The following is an 18,277-nucleotide window of genomic DNA, read 5'->3' on the forward strand; positions in this document are numbered from 1 at the left end:
ATTAGGGTTAGGGTTAGCTTTAGGGGTTAAGCTTTAGTAAGTAAGATGTTTCGGAAAATAGAATAGATAAATATGAAATAATTGTTTTGAAAAATAGAAGAGATAAATATGAAATAGTTGTTTCGGAAAATAGAAGAGATAAATATGAAATAGTTGTTTCGGAAAATAGAAGAGATAAATATGAAATATGACCAATGGCTAAAATTGAATGGCACCTAAATGTGCAAGATCCAATGGCTTAGAAAAGTGGAGGGAAAAATGGGGAGAAAATATTAGGGTTAGGGTTAGATTTAGTTGTTTCGGAAAAATAGGGCTATAGATAAATATGAAATAGTTGTTTCGGAAAAAAGAAGAGATAAATATCAAATAGTTGTTTCAAAAAAATAGGGCTATAGATAAATATGAAATAGTTGTAGGGCCAATTTGTTTCGGAAGTAGAGATAAATATGAAATAGTTGTTTCGGAAAATAGAAGAGATAAATGTGCAATAGTTGTTTCGGAAAATAGAAGAGATAAATATGAAATAGTTGTTTCGGAAAATAGAAGAGATAAATATGAAATATGATCAATGGCTAAAATTGAATGGCGCCTAAATGTGCAAGATCCAATGGCTTAGAAAAGTGGAGGGAAAAATGGGGGGAAAATATTAGGGTTAGGGTTAGCTTTAGGGGTTAAGCTTTAGTAAGTAAGATTTTTCCTTTTGTTCTTCTTTAAATTATACAAAAATAAAAACACGACAAAATCTTTTTTATTTTCCCTTTTCTCTCCTTCATATTGTCTACCACTATGATCTTCATCTTTCTCATTTAACATCGTCATAACTAAACACAAACTCAAAAAAAAATTCTCCTTTAGTTTCATCATTCTCTACACAGGCATGAATTTATCATCAAATCCAGAAAAATAAAAATAAAAATGAAAAACACGATTTCAATCTACCCTCAATTTTGACTCTTGCATCAAACTTTTTTTTTTAAACAAAAGGGATAAAAAGAATTAAAGAAATAAGATAATAAGAGTGCGGTGAGGAAAGAATTGATGAGTAGTATAATGGGGCAGAATTAAAGGAGGAAAATAAAATGAAAGAAGATATGACACTCATCATAAAAAATTCAACTTTGATTCTTCTAAAAATGGATGTTTTATTTTTTCTAATTAAATCTTGCCCCATGTTATATTTGCATGATTGCAAACCTCTACATCCATAATCATTTATGTTTTTCTTCTTTGCTAAGGTGAGGTAGTTCTCCTTTTTCCTTCCTTTCCTTTTATTTTTGTGTTTGGATTTACATTTGCAATCCATACACTCGTTGATATATTCTCTCAAAAACAAGTTGATATATGCCACATATATAGTGTAGAAGATCATACCTAAAGAACACATTATTTTCTTAGACTAATGTAATTTTGTGTTTTTGTTAATTTGATTTCAGGTTTTATCCATAACACTAGAAAGAGAAACACATGATTACTAATGGTGTCGATTTTTTATGTGAGTGACGCTTCGTCTATTTCCTATCTAATAATTTATTTTAGTAGTTTTTATCCTTTTCACAACTATTTGTTGATGCCTTTTTGATAGTTGAGTTTTTTTGCTCATACCTTATTATTAAAAATCCTTTTGAAACCAGTATTTTTTTTTATTTGCGGTATATTTTTTTGAATTAGTTTATTCATGGTCTCTACATGAAATTTATTATCTCAAATGTGGCTTTGTCTTTAGTTTTTATTAGTGATATTGCTCTATACATGATCATTATGTGTATTTAAAAAAAATGATCATTATGTGTATAAATGTATGGTTTTTGCGATTCGGTGATAAATGTCTGTGGCATACATTTTGGTTCATCTTCACTTTTTTTTTTTTAAAGAAAATCATTTAATTTTATATTGTGGTTTTTGTTTGCCTTTTTTACTCTTCATATGTGTTGACTATTCATTGGGTTATATAACAGGATATGGATTAAGTTATTCTATTGTATAGATTGTGACAAATGATATATTTTTTGTTTTGGTCTTTCTTACTCTACACATGTGCCTTGACTATTCATATGTTTATGTGGTAGGATATTGATTCAAAAGTTATTCTATCATGTTGATTGGCCAAATGTTTTTTTTTTTTTTTAAGGAGATTGGCCAAATGTTTTAGTCATACTTTTCTAGCTTTCTCTTCTATTTTCTTTTATTTCTTAGTATAAATTTAACGATTTTATGTGAATAAATAGATGAAGACAAACGAGGCTGCTATATTACTTATGTCGCATTCTTAGTGTTTGGAAGCATGTAAAGAATGACATCTTATGTATATTATTATTATTATTATTATTATTATTATTATTATTATTATTATTATTATTATTATTATTATTATTATTATTATTATTATTATTATTCCTTCGTAAGATGCATATCATTTTTATTCTATATGTCGAGTTTTTTTTTTGTTTTGTACAAAGTTATTTTTGCTTATATATATATGGTTACATTTTCATGTATTGATTTTTGTTGTGGTAGGTAATGTGTAGTCAATATCTTACGATGTTAAGTATGTGAAAAATTATTAAAGTCGATAAAGTATGATTATTTATAAGTGAATTTTTTTAAATAAAATAGAAGGTAGGTAACCATTGAACTAGTTAAAAATAATTTTTTTTAGATAATAAACAAACAAAAATAACTTATATATTTTTACAAAATCTTTAAATCTCTAAATATTTTTAACGCAACATCTAAAATTTTTTTCAGCCAAAACAAAGTCAATATCTTACGATGTTAAGTATGTGAAAAATTATTAAAGTCGATAAAGTATGATTATTTATAAGTGAATTTTTTTAAATAAAATAGAAGGTAGGTAACCATTGAACTAGTTAAAAATAATTTTTTTTAGATAATAAACAAACAAAAATAACTTATATATTTTTACAAAATCTTTAAATCTCTAAATATTTTTAACGCAACATCTAAAATTTTTTTCAGCCAAAACAAACACACCTATAAAGTGATTCGTTATCCCCGTCTTTGGTGAAATTAAGAGCATGGTCTATATCAAAAGAAATTGTAATTTATATAATTGTTTATATTTACTGATTTATTGAACTGTTTTTCTTTTAATCGTTAACATATGATAATCATATAATATCATCTAGCTTATATATTTTTTACAGGCATTTAGCTTATATTTTATATTTTACAGGCATTTAGCTTATATTTTATAGAAACCATATTGTGATCATATTCTAAACGCAATTATAATTTATTCCCATGAGTTTAGCTCAGTTGGTAAGGACAATGAATAATATATGCAAGGTCCGGGTTCGAAACCCGGACACCAAAAAAAAAACGCAATTATAATTTATGTTAAAAAAAAACCTTAATTTTAAATTAGACTCCTGCATATCACAAAGTTTGTTTGACTTTAGTGTTGAATTTATATCTAAAAACTAAACTACCACAACTTAAAATTAAGTGAAGAATTGTTTGATGAAGGATACTCCATCCTTTTCTATTCTAAGTAAAATTTACTTTTAAAAATCACATCAATTAACTTAAATGTGCAAGACAAATATCAATGACGGCTAATAACAAAAATAGTAGCAAGCAACAACGGATTTAGATCTGATCTAATAACCAAGTGTAAAGTAAAACCACAATCAAGCCAAAGAGGAACATGATAAAGAGAGTATAGAGAATAGAGAACAACATTCGGAGAATTGAGAATTTTTTCCACTTTGGTTCAATAATGACCTAAATCGGGAGGAGATAAATCTTTCCACTTCACTATCAAACAGTTAATTTACTTAGAGATACAAAAGAGTTACAAGAAGTTAGCTTCAACAAGCTCTCCAAGAGCACACCTAATTTATACCCTTTTTCTGAATATATTTGTGTGACCAAGAGACTCAAAGATTTCACTACCCAAGGCGTGTTTTCAAACGCTAGAATCTAACCGCAAAAGAAATCGACCCTTAACCTTTTATTTCCTAAGGATCTCCTCTTTTGGTCTCCTAAGATTCACCCAAGTTGCTCACAAAGACGTAAAATCTCATGTGTTTCCCATATTTCATAAACCATGAATCTCTCTCCAAAAGGCACCAGCCATCTTCCAAAAGCCCTATCTCTTGCTTCTAAAAAATTCACATTTTTCTCTCTGAATCTCACCCCAAACCCAAAGACCCTCAACTTTTAACTTCTAAGTTCCTTAAAAGTATCATCCTTGAGCTTTGAGATTCTGAAGCTCCTTCAACAAATAGGTCAAAAACTGCTTAAATTGTGCTCAAATCTAGTGCCAATTGCGCCATAATTACACTAGATTGCGCTACGATTTTCATTTTTGTACTCAATACCGTTGGCCCGTTGCTGCCGCCAGCTGTCTAATCTCGCCACGATTTCCCACCCAAATCTTGTTACGATTTCTTCCAATCACACCACGATTGCTTCCAATCTTACCACGATTTCCGACGAATCAAGCTCATCTTCCAGCTTTCCAGCTTCATCAAATCGAACCACAATTATTCCAAATCACGTCACAGTTTAATAGATTCAATAACATCAATCTTGAGTCACTTTTTAACATTTACAATAGCAACAAGAGGGAGTATATATACTTTTCAACTTGTAGTGAAAAAATTCCCCTCGTTTATTTCACCTTTGCCGTTTTGAGGCCGGCTTAATTATTTTCGCCTTTGAAATACTGTAGTTATTCTTCAATACAAAAAGGCCGACAGAAAATCCAAAGAGAATATTCTGCAATTGATAATAACTAATACTGTTTTGATCATGTTTAGTTTATTTTTTTGAAGATGCATTGATCATGTATTTATTTATTTTTAATAAATTTATGGATCATGTTCAGTGTCTACTGTACCTGCCATTCTAGACGATTTCTAGTATCTGTATATATCAATGACAATGTGATGGTTCATTAAAAAGATACTAACTTGAACCATATAGATATTGATATATCGTTGGCAGAATCTTCAAACATTTCAACCAAAAGCAATTGACCACTCCGTAAATCATGGCCCTTAAATTAAACTCCCTATGGGATATTCTATATGAAAACAAAATAATAATGAAATATCTCATATTACAAAGTTCCACTCAACCTCACATAAATGAAGCTTTGGAAAAGTCCAAATATGTATATATACACCATATAAGTATAATGTATGGAGTATGTATCTATACCCTTTATTTACAGTCAAAGCAATTATAAACAGCTAATTTGAAGGTGTATTATCTAACATTCAATACTATTAATATTGGAATCGTGATGTTGACTCACAAGAAAAACTTTTTGTTTTTTTTTCTTCTTTCTATCATTCTTATATACTCTTCCAAAAGCATGCTTTCAAAACCGGGCATGTCAATTGTCAAGCATAATTTTCATAAATTTTTTTATATAATTTTTTTTAAGGTAAAGCAACAGTAATAGCTAGCTAGCTACAGTAATTATACACATGACTCTTTGCCTGTTTTCTTAAGTCACCCTTCATTATATATAGAGACAGTGTCTTGTGAGGGAAATAATCTATCAAATCTATAAGATAAGATGGGTTTAGGTTCAATTATAAATTTTAATGTTGTTATTCTTCTTCTATATGTTTGTTGGACCAAACAAGCTTTTGGTGTGACTGAGCAAGAAGAGGATAGAGTGTATGGACTACCTGGGCAGCCTCCAGTGAATTTCAAACAATATGCTGGTTACGTAAATGTTAATGAAAGTCATGGAAGAGCACTGTTTTATTGGTTTTTTGAGTCTGTTGATCAACCTCAAACAAAACCTCTTCTCCTTTGGCTCAATGGAGGTATTTCTCTCACTCCTCTCTTAATTATAGGCATATATATAGAGAATTATAATTTACTACATATATATCAATCATGTTTTATTTATTTACACTACTTAGAAATAAAACTTAGTAGTGAGGAAAAACATAAAATCCCATATGAATTCATTTGTTTTTTAATTTTTACTTTGTCGTTAATTTTTTTTTTCCCTTCTAATAGTGACAATCAATAAGGTTGTAGAAAATAGAGGTGTTTCTTCAATTATCTATACTTAAGTAAATATAATCAACCATTGATTAATAACTGTTGATTTTCCCCTTTACACTTTATAAAGTCAAATAATGGTAAAATATCTCATTGAAATATGAAATGTTAACGAAACTAGGATGTTTCATAATATATGTATCCTCCTCTATAATTGGATTAACCGTTACTATTAATCTACCAATTTATGAATGATTGTGACAATGTTGGTATATGTGTATATAGTATCATTATCGATTTGATCATCAGTCACTACCATGTTTAATTATTTAAAAAATTGTTTGAAGAAAAACAAAACCTACTAAAAACAATTCTGGATAGGCTTAATCTGATTTTTTTTAAGGGACAAGAATTTCAAGATGTTTACCATAACAATAACTAATTAGAATATATATTGTAACATAGTAGTAACTATACCTATTACCTGTCAAGAAATCTACAACTATTAATATTTGCATAAGTGGGTCAACAAAAATTAATATTTGCTGAAAAGAACTCTAACTAATAGGTTGCAAGTTGAAGTGTAAGAACCAAACATCATTTTAGGTAAAATTGTTTGTGAGTAAGGATATATAAATATAAGATCTTAGACACTCGTATTATTATATACATATAAATATAAAGTGCTGCCAAATAGAGGGTTACGCTCATGCATGCATTTAATCCCATCCACTCACATGGCATGGTTTTCCAAAACTTATCATATTGTGCTACAAGCCATAACTGACAACTCACAAATTCCTAAATTGGCTTACAATTCTAAACCTTGGGTTTGTTGGAAGAATTGTAATTTGTAACGATTTTTCACTGTGTCTTTGTCAATAGTGTTTGGCATTATTGTATAGAGCTAAGAGAGACTTTCTTATATCAAAATGTGTAACCAAATTGCCCACTGCATCCTTTTAACAATTTTGTTGCTCTTTCTGTCAACTAATAATTGTTACATGTCTCTTTCAATTTTCAATGTAGTTTTAATTAAAAAAAATTCAATTGTACTACCCTTAAATTAATAATAAGGGCATCACTCCCTCAAAAAAAATAAAAAATTAAGGGCATCACTTCCATTTATATGAAGATGAAAATACTTCAATGGTTAGTAAGAATAATTTTGTAAAATCACCATTCTCTTTTTTTGGTTTTCATCTTATGCGTTGTTCCCTTGATTATTACTAGTAGTTATAAAATGGCCTATGAAGTTATTTACTTCCATTTTTATTAAGTAATTGGTGCCCTCGTTTTTAATATCATTTGCTTTGGCTTTCTTAAAAAAAAAACATATATCAAGTTCATTTACTTATCAATATAGAATTAGAAAAGTCATAAGTTGCAAGTTTGCTATAGTATTCAACTGCTTAAAACAAAATAAAAAATGGCAATAATTTGTATGTACAAAGACTAAATAATGGAATGAATATGGCCAAGCATGCGGGTGTGGGTGTTTGACCAAATTCTTAGTCAGTGGCTTCAACTTGCAGCAGAAACAGCCATGATGAAATTTGATAGAAGTAATAAATATTCCTTTGAACCCAAGTTATAACCCCTTTCTATTAGATAATGCTGATAGCAACATAAAGGCAAGAAAACTTTAGATCATCAGTGACCACAAAAGGAAGGGATACTTTAAAATAATTTCCATAAATCATATAAAAAAAAACTTGGGAAAATTTTGCTTATGAATATGATAATTTACTTTTTTTTTTTGCATATAAATATTGTTGATATTTATCTCAAAAGCAATTTTTTTTATATATTTTATCGTCACAGTTGAAACCCATATCTTAAAACATTATTTTATATGGTTAATTAAGTAAATTGTCCCTGTAAATATTCAGAATTTTGTTTTTAGTCCCTACAAAATAAAATCACACTTTTTAGTCCCTATAAAATTTTCCATCAGCTTTTTTAGTCCCTATAAAATTTTTTCATCAACATTTTTAGTCCCTGTCAAAAATTTCCATCAACATTTTTGGTCCCTAAAATGCTTAAGGAAAATGTCACAGGGACTAAAAAGTGTGATTTTATTTTGTAGGGACTAAAAGCAAAATTGTGAATATTTATAGGGACTAAAAACTTAATTAACCCTATTTTCTATATTTCATTAAAAGAATTATTTGTTTAATGTATTGTACTACTATAATTTTAAAGGTCATGCTAACTTGTGCCCTTAAAACACATGTTAAGGAACCCAAAAATAGAAATATTCCTTCAAGTTTTGTGCATTCTATTTAACACAAATTCAAAAATTAAATTCAATGCAAACATTTCAACAAAAAATTACAATATTTGATTCATTAATTTATGCATTAAGGGCACAAGTTTGCTTTTCCATAATTTTAAATAGGCAAAGTTACACAATTCGTCTCTTAACTTAATTTTAGATAACACTTTCGTCCTTTATTTTTTTTCTTCAATTTAGTCCTCTATGTAATAAAATGACAATTCTTATCATTTTTTATGAATTGTTTTCAATGAAATATGAGTTTCTTGTTTTGTATGATGAAGATTTGAGTTTGTTTATGAGTTTGATGATTTTTTTAGAGTTTTTGATGGTTTTAAAAAAGGATGATTTTGTTGATATTTTATAACATAAAAGACTAAATCGGGACAAAAAAATAAAGGACGAAAGTGTTATCTGAAATTAAGTTAAGAGACGAATTGTGTAATTTTGTCTTTTAATTTTTTTTTTGTTGTGGTGGCCGGGTTCGAACCCAAAACCTTGCATATATTATGCATTGTCTCTACCAACTGAACTAAGCTCACCAGGACTTCTCTTTTAAATATTACATATATTTCATTGACTATTATTAAATTAATGTGCCTATCACTAGAATATCCCTTACTTATTCTTCTAAAATTGATATAACATAGAATACTATTGACAACTATAATAATCGTAATCATAGAATACATAAGTGCAACTTGATGAAGGTTGTTGAAATGATCTCAACAGCAATGTGTCATGTGTGAGTGTCTATTCTATAATACTTCTGCATTTTCGTATTTTTTTAAGCAAAATTTTATCAATTAATGAGATTACAAAAGATACTCTAACTTATAAACATAGAGATTACAAGTTTAAATGTTATGCAAACAACATAAATGGTTACTCTATCAATAAGAGTATTGTAATTTGAAGTGTCTGTTCTATTTATGTCCCTAAAAGAGAATTTTGATTTGAGTCACCACTTTAATTGGGTATGCTATTTCATCTTTGAAGAGTATTTTATTTCTCATATCCCACAAGGAGCTCCTCAAGTTAGTTGTTATCGTTGATTATTTTTTGAAACCATCATGATGCTAGCTAGTAAGCTTTTAGTCTCAATATTTCTCTAGTTTGTAAACTTTATGTCATTTTCAAAGTTAGTTAGTTGTAGCTTTTGGTTTGTGCTTAATTGGGCATTTAATTAAATTGGTCTTTCTAATCATAGTTTGAACTTTGAACAAAAGTTCGAAAGACAAAATTGCAATCAAATTGTAGTGTGTAGACTTTTTTTTTTTTGAGAGATTGTGTAGACATTTTAGTCATCAAGTTTAATCCTGTCCACTAAATTGCCGGCTATTCCTTAAGTCGATTAGTTCATTAATTAAAAATGCTTTGGATCACATAAGTCATTCTCCTAATAATGAATTGGAAACATGAATTGGACTTACTTGGGCAACATGACGTGCCCCAATATTTGGCCCACATAAAACCCAGCTTTTCATCTTTTCACAATAAAAAATTCAGCTTTTGATGAGTCTACGCAATCCCGAAGTTGGAAATTCTCAGCAAAATGATATCATTCAAGTTCCAAGTGATTATTACCCGTAACTACTTGATCCACTTCTATAAAAAGATTCATTAAAGTTTTGCTTACCAATGATGAATTGGTTTAAGTGATAAGAGAATTAGACCTTTTAACCAAGTGATTAACAGTTTGATCCTGACTCTTACGTATGGAGAATTCTCGAGTCGAAACTTGATACAAATTACATAGTAAACATTTGTGTCTGTATTGACGCTAGCATGTGTGTGTATGTATATACACACACAACTAATTAGCGTTACTGTTGTGGTTTGTTTGTGAGGATATTCTATGAATAATTCCTGGTTTGAATCCAATCACCACATTTCCTATTGTCCGTGTGTGTTTCTTTGAATATGAGTTGATCAATAGACCAATAGCTAATAAAAAAAGGGTTTTGTTAACGAGTGTCCCCGGAGCACTCTTTAAGCATGTTAAATTAAGCAATTATTTTTTTAAAATGTCAAAATTTTCAAGTTTCAATGCACTGATTACACAAACTTTTATAAAAAGTTTCTATTTATGGTCCTTAACCAGTGCCCCGGAGCACTAGTTAACATTTCCCTAAAAAAAAATATAAAAGTACTTAGTAAAGCCTAAACAGTCATTGCATAAGAAACAATAATATACAATTAGCAATACGAATTGATAACTAGGTCTGAATGTGACATAAATGTGCATTATAGTAAATATGTATTAATGTTTCAGGCCCTGGTTGTTCTTCAATTGGCTATGGAGAAGCTGAGGAACTTGGACCCTTTTTCCCCCAAAATAGCAGCCAACCTAAGCTCAAGTTGAACCCATATTCTTGGAATAAAGGTGGGTCAATTTCAAATTGATAACTTTCACACGGGTAACATAATTTGAGATAAACTTGTATATCTTGCACAATTTTCTCGTATACACACACACACACACTTTAAATATTGCAATAAAGAAGTTCTCACATAATATTAATAATCTATCAATAATGTAGTTATTTGATTTTTTTTTATAAAAATAAACTAAATCTATTCTAAAGAAAAATAATAATCTCATACCATATGATTTCTACAGCTGCAAATCTTTTGTTTCTTGAATCCCCTGTTGGAGTGGGTTTTTCCTACACCAACACCACCAGTGATATACGTGAACTTGGTGACACCATTACAGGTAACAACAATTTTTATTAGTACTTTCACTTTAGATGATTTATTGACGAATACTTTATTTCATTGACCAGCTAAGGATTCACACACATTCCTCATCAATTGGTTTAAAAGATTTCCTCAATTCAAACCACATGATTTCTACATTGCTGGTGAAAGCTATGCAGGTATATTTAACTTCTAAAATAATTTTAATAAACACTAAGTTCCTAACTTTAAATTAATTTGAGTTTGTATTGAAATTTCAGGACATTATGTTCCACAACTTTCTGAACTCATTTTGGATAACAATCACAATTCTTCCCAGGAAGATTACATTAACTTCAAAGGGATCATGGTATAATCAAATTAATCAATAATAATAAAAGTCATAAAGAAGCTAACTAAGTTATAAACCAATATTAATATTAATTTGACACAATGAAATGTTTGGTACAGATTGGAAATGCTTTATTGGATGATGAAACAGATCAAAAAGGTATGATAGAGTATGCATGGGACCATGCTGTAATATCTGATGGTTTATACCATAACATCACAACCATATGCAACTTCAGCCATCCAATTCAAAATCAAACAGATGAATGCAATACGGAACTTAATAAATACTTTGATGTGTATAAGATTATAGACATGTATAGCTTGTACGCTCCCATGTGTTTCAGCAATATCAGCAACGTCAGAAGGGAAGCCCCTCATTCTTTTTCCAAATTTGTGAGTTTCATCAATCTTATACTTTCCAATTTCAAACTTAAAAGCTAGTACTTGTTAAAAAAAAAAAACTTAAAAGCTAGTATTTGTATTTTTTTTAAATTGTACCAAAAGCACAATAGTACACTGCTAAGATGAGGTACATTATAAATTATCAACAACTAAGAATACTTATCGAAAGTGAAGTGTGCAACTAATATGATTTGCAACATTGTATAGATCACTAGCGTATGAGACCTTTGTTCAGAACGAGTGTGACACATGAACTGACACAATGTCGATAAGCGAACTGTGTTTTATTAATAGTATGTTGTATGATGTTGGAATTGTCGATTTTAACAGGATGGGTGGCATAAAAATCTGGCAGGATATGATCCATGTGCATCAGATTACACTGCAGCATACCTAAATAAGCCAGAGGTTCAAAAGGCACTTCATGCTAATGTCACACAAATTCCCTATCCATGGAGTCACTGCAGGTATGTGATTCACTAATTTCATTCAATTTTTGTGAACATATTACATATTAGAATGTATACATATATAATCAAATCTACCTTATAAAGTGTCATTCATATTAATATAAATCAACATTGATGCTATCTTATGTTTTTGTCCTTAGTAATAATATAACATTTTGGAATGATGCACCTGTGTCCATGCTTCCTGTCCTCAAGAAGCTTATTGCTGGTGGTATTCGTATATGGGTTTACAGGTAAATAATTAATTGCAACATTTTTATTAATCCTCTATAAAAATAGACTAATCTAGTATATTTTTCTTAGAAGTTCTCTCACTTCATTTTTCATAAATATGTTTGTAGTAACTTTTGGACATTCAGAACCATACGCTTGTTTTATTTCTCTGTTTATTTTAAATATTTTTTTTATAAGTTGTAAGTTAATTCAAAAGTGATATTTTTATTTTCATTTTTTTGTTTATTTATTCTTTTTCTAATTTACTTTATTTTCATTTTTATAGTGGAGATACAGATGGAAGAATTCCAGTAACTGCAACAAGATACACATTAAGAAAATTGGGACTCCCTATAGTTCAAGATTGGACCCCTTGGTATACTAGTCGCCAGGTAAACCAAGTTGTTCTAAGTTGATTTATTTATCAAAAGTTCATATTATTCATTTTAATTACTTTTTAAAATAAATTGTTCACGATGTCTTATCAATTAAATTATGCTAGAGTATAGTAATATACAACTTCTACTTGAGGTTTTGTTCCCCTTAACTTCAACTTATATTCTTATTTGTCTATTAAAAAAAACTTGTATTCTTATTCTTGTGAATAAATAGAAATAGAACTAATAATGTTGGCTCAATGCGAACGTGGTGAATGAACTTTGGATTACATGACTGTTTTCTCTAAGAATCAGAGGGTTAACAAAAAAAAAGTGGTCTGACGAAGTGACTTTTCTAAAACTGTATACTCATAAAATTTCCTCAAAATTGTAATTTTTGTTTTAACATGAATTCATGTGGAATTGATATTCTTATTATTCCATTTTTTTTTCTTCTTATTATTCCAATTTTACTCTCCACTTTATGAAACATTTTTTTATTTGTGGTATGAAATTATAGGTGGGAGGATGGAACATTGTATATGACGGACTAACATTTGTGACCATAAGAGGTGCTGGTCATCAAGTTCCTACTTTTGCTCCCAAACAAGCTCTTCAGCTAGTTCGACATTTCTTAGTCAATAAGAAATTACCACAACATCCTATTTAATTACTCATCTCTTAATTTATCATTTTGATGTTAGTTTGTTACACATTAAGATTGGATATATGTTTGATTCTTTTTTGGGTTAAAATTAACCCATGATTGTTTGTTTGTACTATTCACTGAAACTCTCATTCAAGTGTGAATGGTAGTACTATATATACACACAACTTAAGTTTGAATCCAGTTATTTATTTTATTGTTAAAATGAATGAAAAAAAATATATTTTTACATTAAAGCTTTTATGTAATAGAAAAAATTATCAACAGTTTGAAATAACTTTTTTTCTCATTTTTTGTACACGATTCCTATATTCATTGATACCTTTGAATATCTAAGAACCATTTTTATAGCCATTAAATTTATCTTAATAGGCTTTTTGATATAATATTAAATAACAAGACTCATAAGAAAGATTAAATCAAGTCTAATTTGTTGTGAGATACATCAAAATTCCCACCATCTACTTATACTTGGTTGAATTGATCGCCTAGTCACATGCATCCTTGGATATAGAAAGTCTTGGGTGGTCGCAAGACTTAGGCATACCATTTAAGTATGTACATAAAAATAAAAAGGTTGAAGAAGAGATAGTTAAATAATTTGTATATTAAAAATAATTAAATGATTTGTACTTTTTTATGTGCATCCAAATAATTTGTATTTGGTTGTGACTACACAAATACTTCTCTCCTTGATGAAACTTACTCATCTACATGATATACTATGGTACTACTTTACTTCCTTTCATGCCAATGATGTACAACATTTTAATTTTGGCATATGCCTATTTGTTGATCACTTTGGAACGCCTAAATGATTAGAGGGTTCATGGTTTCAAGTGATTCGTTTAACCTACTAACCTAAACTAACTTGATCTTGTATTAACAAGTGGGGTGTACCTTCTGAGTATGAGGTGTGGTCTTCAAACTGATGAACAAATTCACTGTGACTAGTCATATGCTCCTTCTCCAAACAGGGGAGGGTATGCTTGTGAAAGACACTCAAATGTCCAAATAAGTAAGGTGCTAGTAGATAGCAATATGAGTAAAAGTAGGGGTGAGTAATATGTGATCATACCTGTGAGTGCGCTCCTTGGTTGTTGCGATCTTTGCTCTCTTAATTTAGTTCAGTTTGTTATTAACATGTTCCAACTGCTTGGAGTAATTTGATTCGAGACAGGAAGGAGCACATATCAGATTCAAATAAGCTCCATGTAAGTAGGAACAAGTCAGTTAGAATATGATAGTTTGTTGATACTTGAGGTGGTGGAACACGTTGCCGATTTGTTCATTCCTAGGATATGAACAAGGTAACTCCTATGATGGTGCACGAGTTGATGCATGAGGTAAGATCCTGACCTGCACCATGTTGTAAGATGAGGTAACTTGAATCTGGTCCCCTTATTTGGCTACATGGCATATTCTTAGTGAGTTTTCTTGTTGGGCGACCAAAGGGATATTTAGGTAGGGCATCTTAAACTCGTACTATTACACTATCCCCCAAGATCCTTAATTATTGTGATGGGTAATAAGTCTAAAAGTATGGAAGTGGAATTTTTTTAAAATTTTTGATGCAAGTGAAATACCAAAATTTTTCTACCGATGTGAAATTCCTGAGATGAGCTCTCACTTATATACAGTATTCCCTTCCATCAAGACTTGTAACTCAAGAATGACGTAGGAGTTTAAAGGGTTTCTAACGTGTTTACTGACTCAAGGGTTACTTTGCTTGGCTATCCGAGCTTTTGGACACGTGTTTATGTCATGACATTTTACCAACTTAACGATGTGATTGTTGCTTTTAAATGGGAGATTTGAACACTTGGAATCATATGTGTGAGATCGTACCGTTTGATTGAAATAATTGTTTTATTGTGGAGTTTTCATGTGTTATCTCTATTTTATATGTGTGATTTATCGTAGCTAATACAATATTTTAAAGTTACAATATTGATAAATGCCAGATAGAGAAGCATGATGGAATGAGATGAGATGTTAAAGTTCTTGATTAATAAATCCTACATGTCCTATTAATAACCTAATTTTGTAAAAAAATCAATTTGCACACTGAAATCTAAATTAAATGATTTACATATGTATGTAGGAATTAATAGGACAACTTAAACCAAAAGTTGTTCAACATATCAATAATCAATAGTAATTCCTCCATAATTATTGAAATCATTTAATAGTCCCCCCACGTTAGAGCAAAGTTAATTTGTTGAAATAATTAGTATTCCTTACTCAAACCGAGTAGTATAAGTTGAGCGATAGTAAGAATGCCTCTTTATTTCAAAGATCTAAATCCAAATGGCTTAAAGAGGGCGATGAAAATTCCAAATACTTTCATAGGTGTGTTAAGACTAGAGCGGCGAGAAGTTCTTTAAAGGCTATCAAGGTGGAAGGGGGTTGGGTTGATTCTCCGGCGGATGTGCGAAGGGCGGTGGTAGATTATTTTAAAATTCAAGTGGCGGATGATAAGTGAGATAGGCCTACTTTGGATGGGGTTCATTTTGATATGATTTCCGAAGAGGAGAATAGATCCTTAATAGCCCTGTTCTCCCTTCGGGAAATTGAAGTGGTGGTGAAGGAGAGTGATGGGAATAAAAGCCCGGGTCCCGATGGGTTTAACTTTGCTTTCTTCAAGGAATTTTGGTATCTTTTGAAGCATGAAATCCGGATTATGTTTGACCAATTTCATGCCAATGAGGTGCTTCCTAAGAGCTTTCTATCCTACTTTGTTGCTTTAGTTCCAAAAGTTCAAGTGCCGTTGTCATTGAAGGAATATCGCCCTATATCTCTTCTTGGAAGTCTATATAAATTCCTCTCGAAGGTGTTGGCGGCTAGGCTTTCAAAAGTAATGAACTCTATCATCTCCGGATCTCAATCCGCTTTCTTGAAAGGGAGGCATTTGGTGGATGGCGTGTTGGTAGTGAATGAAGTGGTTGATTTGGCTAAAAGATCTAAATGGGAATGTCTCATTTTCAAGGTTGATTTTGAAAAGGCTTATGATTCCGTTGATTGGGGATTTTTGGAGTATATGATGAGAAGAGTGGGTCTTTGTGATAAATGGGTGAGGTGGATGAAGGCTTGTGTGTTTGGGGGCAAGATGTCAATCCTAGTGAACGGGTGTCCCACGGAGGAAATTAGTGTTCAAAAAGGTTTGAAACAAGGTGATCCGCTTGCACCTTTTTTGTTTCTCTTGGTGGCCGAAGGCTTTAGTGGTTTAATGACAAATGCGGTGAATAGGAATTTATTTCACGGTTTTGAAATTAAGAGGGGAGGTTTGACCATCTCTCATCTCCAATATGCCGACGATACTCTATGTATTGGTGTGCCCACGGTGGAAAATCTTTGGACTCTTAAGGCAATGCTAAGAGGTTTTGAAATGGCATCCGGGTTGAAGGTAAATTTTCACAAGAGTTCCTTGATTGGTGTGAATGTCCCTAGAGACTTCATGGAGGCGGCTTGTCGGTTTTTACATTGTAGAGAAGGAAGTATTCCTTTTGTTTATTTAGGCTTGCCGGTGGGAGCAAATCCTAAAAAGTTTTCCACTTGGGAGCCGATGTTGGTGAAACTTAGGAATATGCTTAATTCTTGGGGGAGCAAGTATGTGAGCCTTGGTGGTCGAATTGTTCTCCTTAATTCGGTGTTGAACGCTATCCCAATCTTTTATTTGTCTTATTTAAAAATTCCGGAAAGGGTGGTAAAAGAGGTGATTCGTATTCAAAGGAATTTTCTTTGGGGAGGAGTGAGAGGTGGCCGGAAGATTTGTTGGGTAAATTGGAAGAGGGTTTGTTCTCCTAGAAGTAAGGGCGGATTGGGTGTGCGAGATGTTAGATTGGTGAATTTGAGCCTTATGGCGAAATGGAAGTGGCGAATTCTTCAAGAGGAAATGCCTCTTTGGAAAGTGGTGTTGAGAGATAAGTATGGGGATTCTTTTGCCACCCCCATTACGGTGGAGGGTTTTAGATGGCCGCGATTCTCATCCATTTGGTGGAAGGATTTGTCTAAGTTAGAAGGAAGTATCGCCGGTAATTGGTTTTTCGATAGGGCGGTGCGGAGGGTATCAAATGGAAGAGGCACAAGTTTTTGGCAAGATAAGTGGATTGGTGACCACCCTTTAGCTATCACTTTTCCTAGGCTCTTTAATATTTCATTGTTTAAGGAGGCCAAGATAAGGGATATGTGTGATTCCATTGATGGGGAGATTACATGGAATTTTGGTTGGAGGAGGGAACCTTTTATTTGGGAGCAAAATTTAATCGATAACTTGTTGGCCCTCTTAGAAGATTTCACCTTGGGGGCGGATATGGATAAATGGTGGTGGACGCCGGATGATGGAGGTAATTTCTCGGTCAATTCTTCATATAGAGTCCTAGAGGGAATTGTTTTATTGGATGATGGTTTGAATGACCTTGAGGAAAGAGTTTTTGGTGATCTTTGGAAGAGTTCGGCTCCATCAAAGGTGATAGCGTTCTCTTGGATGGCGCTTCTTGATCGTATTCCTACGCGATCAAATATTGCATTGCGTCGCGTCCTAACACAAGAGGATCCCCGGCTTTGTGTGATGTGTGGTCTGGGGGAGGAAACAACATCTCATTTGTTTTTACATTGTGATGTGGCTTGGTTGTTTTGGCGTTTGGTGTTTGATTGGTTAGGAATTAATTATATGACTCCGCAAAACTTGTATATGCATTTTGCTTGTTGGAGTGACGAGGTTAATTCAAGGCGGATAAGGAAAGCTTTTTGGTTGATTTGGTATTCCGCAATTTGGACGATGTGGAGGGAAAGAAATGCGCGGATCTTCAAAAACCAATTTAAGCACGTTGACGAGTTGGTG

At 31.4% G+C, this 18,277-nt stretch overlaps 1 protein-coding gene across 1 annotated transcript; it reads left to right on the plus strand.

The window, feature by feature from the left end:
- Positions 1–5,527: 5,527 nt before the first annotated feature.
- Positions 5,528–13,553, plus strand: SCPL34 (serine carboxypeptidase-like 34). The gene is made up of 10 exons (XM_085702903.1): positions 5,528–5,807; positions 10,545–10,655; positions 10,893–10,988; positions 11,059–11,151; positions 11,233–11,321; positions 11,423–11,698; positions 12,038–12,174; positions 12,318–12,410; positions 12,677–12,782; positions 13,288–13,553. Exons 1-10 carry the CDS (start codon positions 5,552–5,554, stop codon positions 13,435–13,437), a joined length of 1,407 nt encoding a protein of 468 aa, XP_085559029.1. The 5' UTR covers positions 5,528–5,551; the 3' UTR covers positions 13,438–13,553.
- The last annotated feature ends 4,724 nt before the right edge of the window (positions 13,554–18,277 follow it).

This window comes from Medicago sativa, chromosome 4 (assembly GCF_051527215.1).
Source record: "Medicago sativa cultivar Bolivia chromosome 4, Bolivia_mono, whole genome shotgun sequence".
Lineage (NCBI taxonomy): Eukaryota > Viridiplantae > Streptophyta > Magnoliopsida > Fabales > Fabaceae > Medicago > Medicago sativa.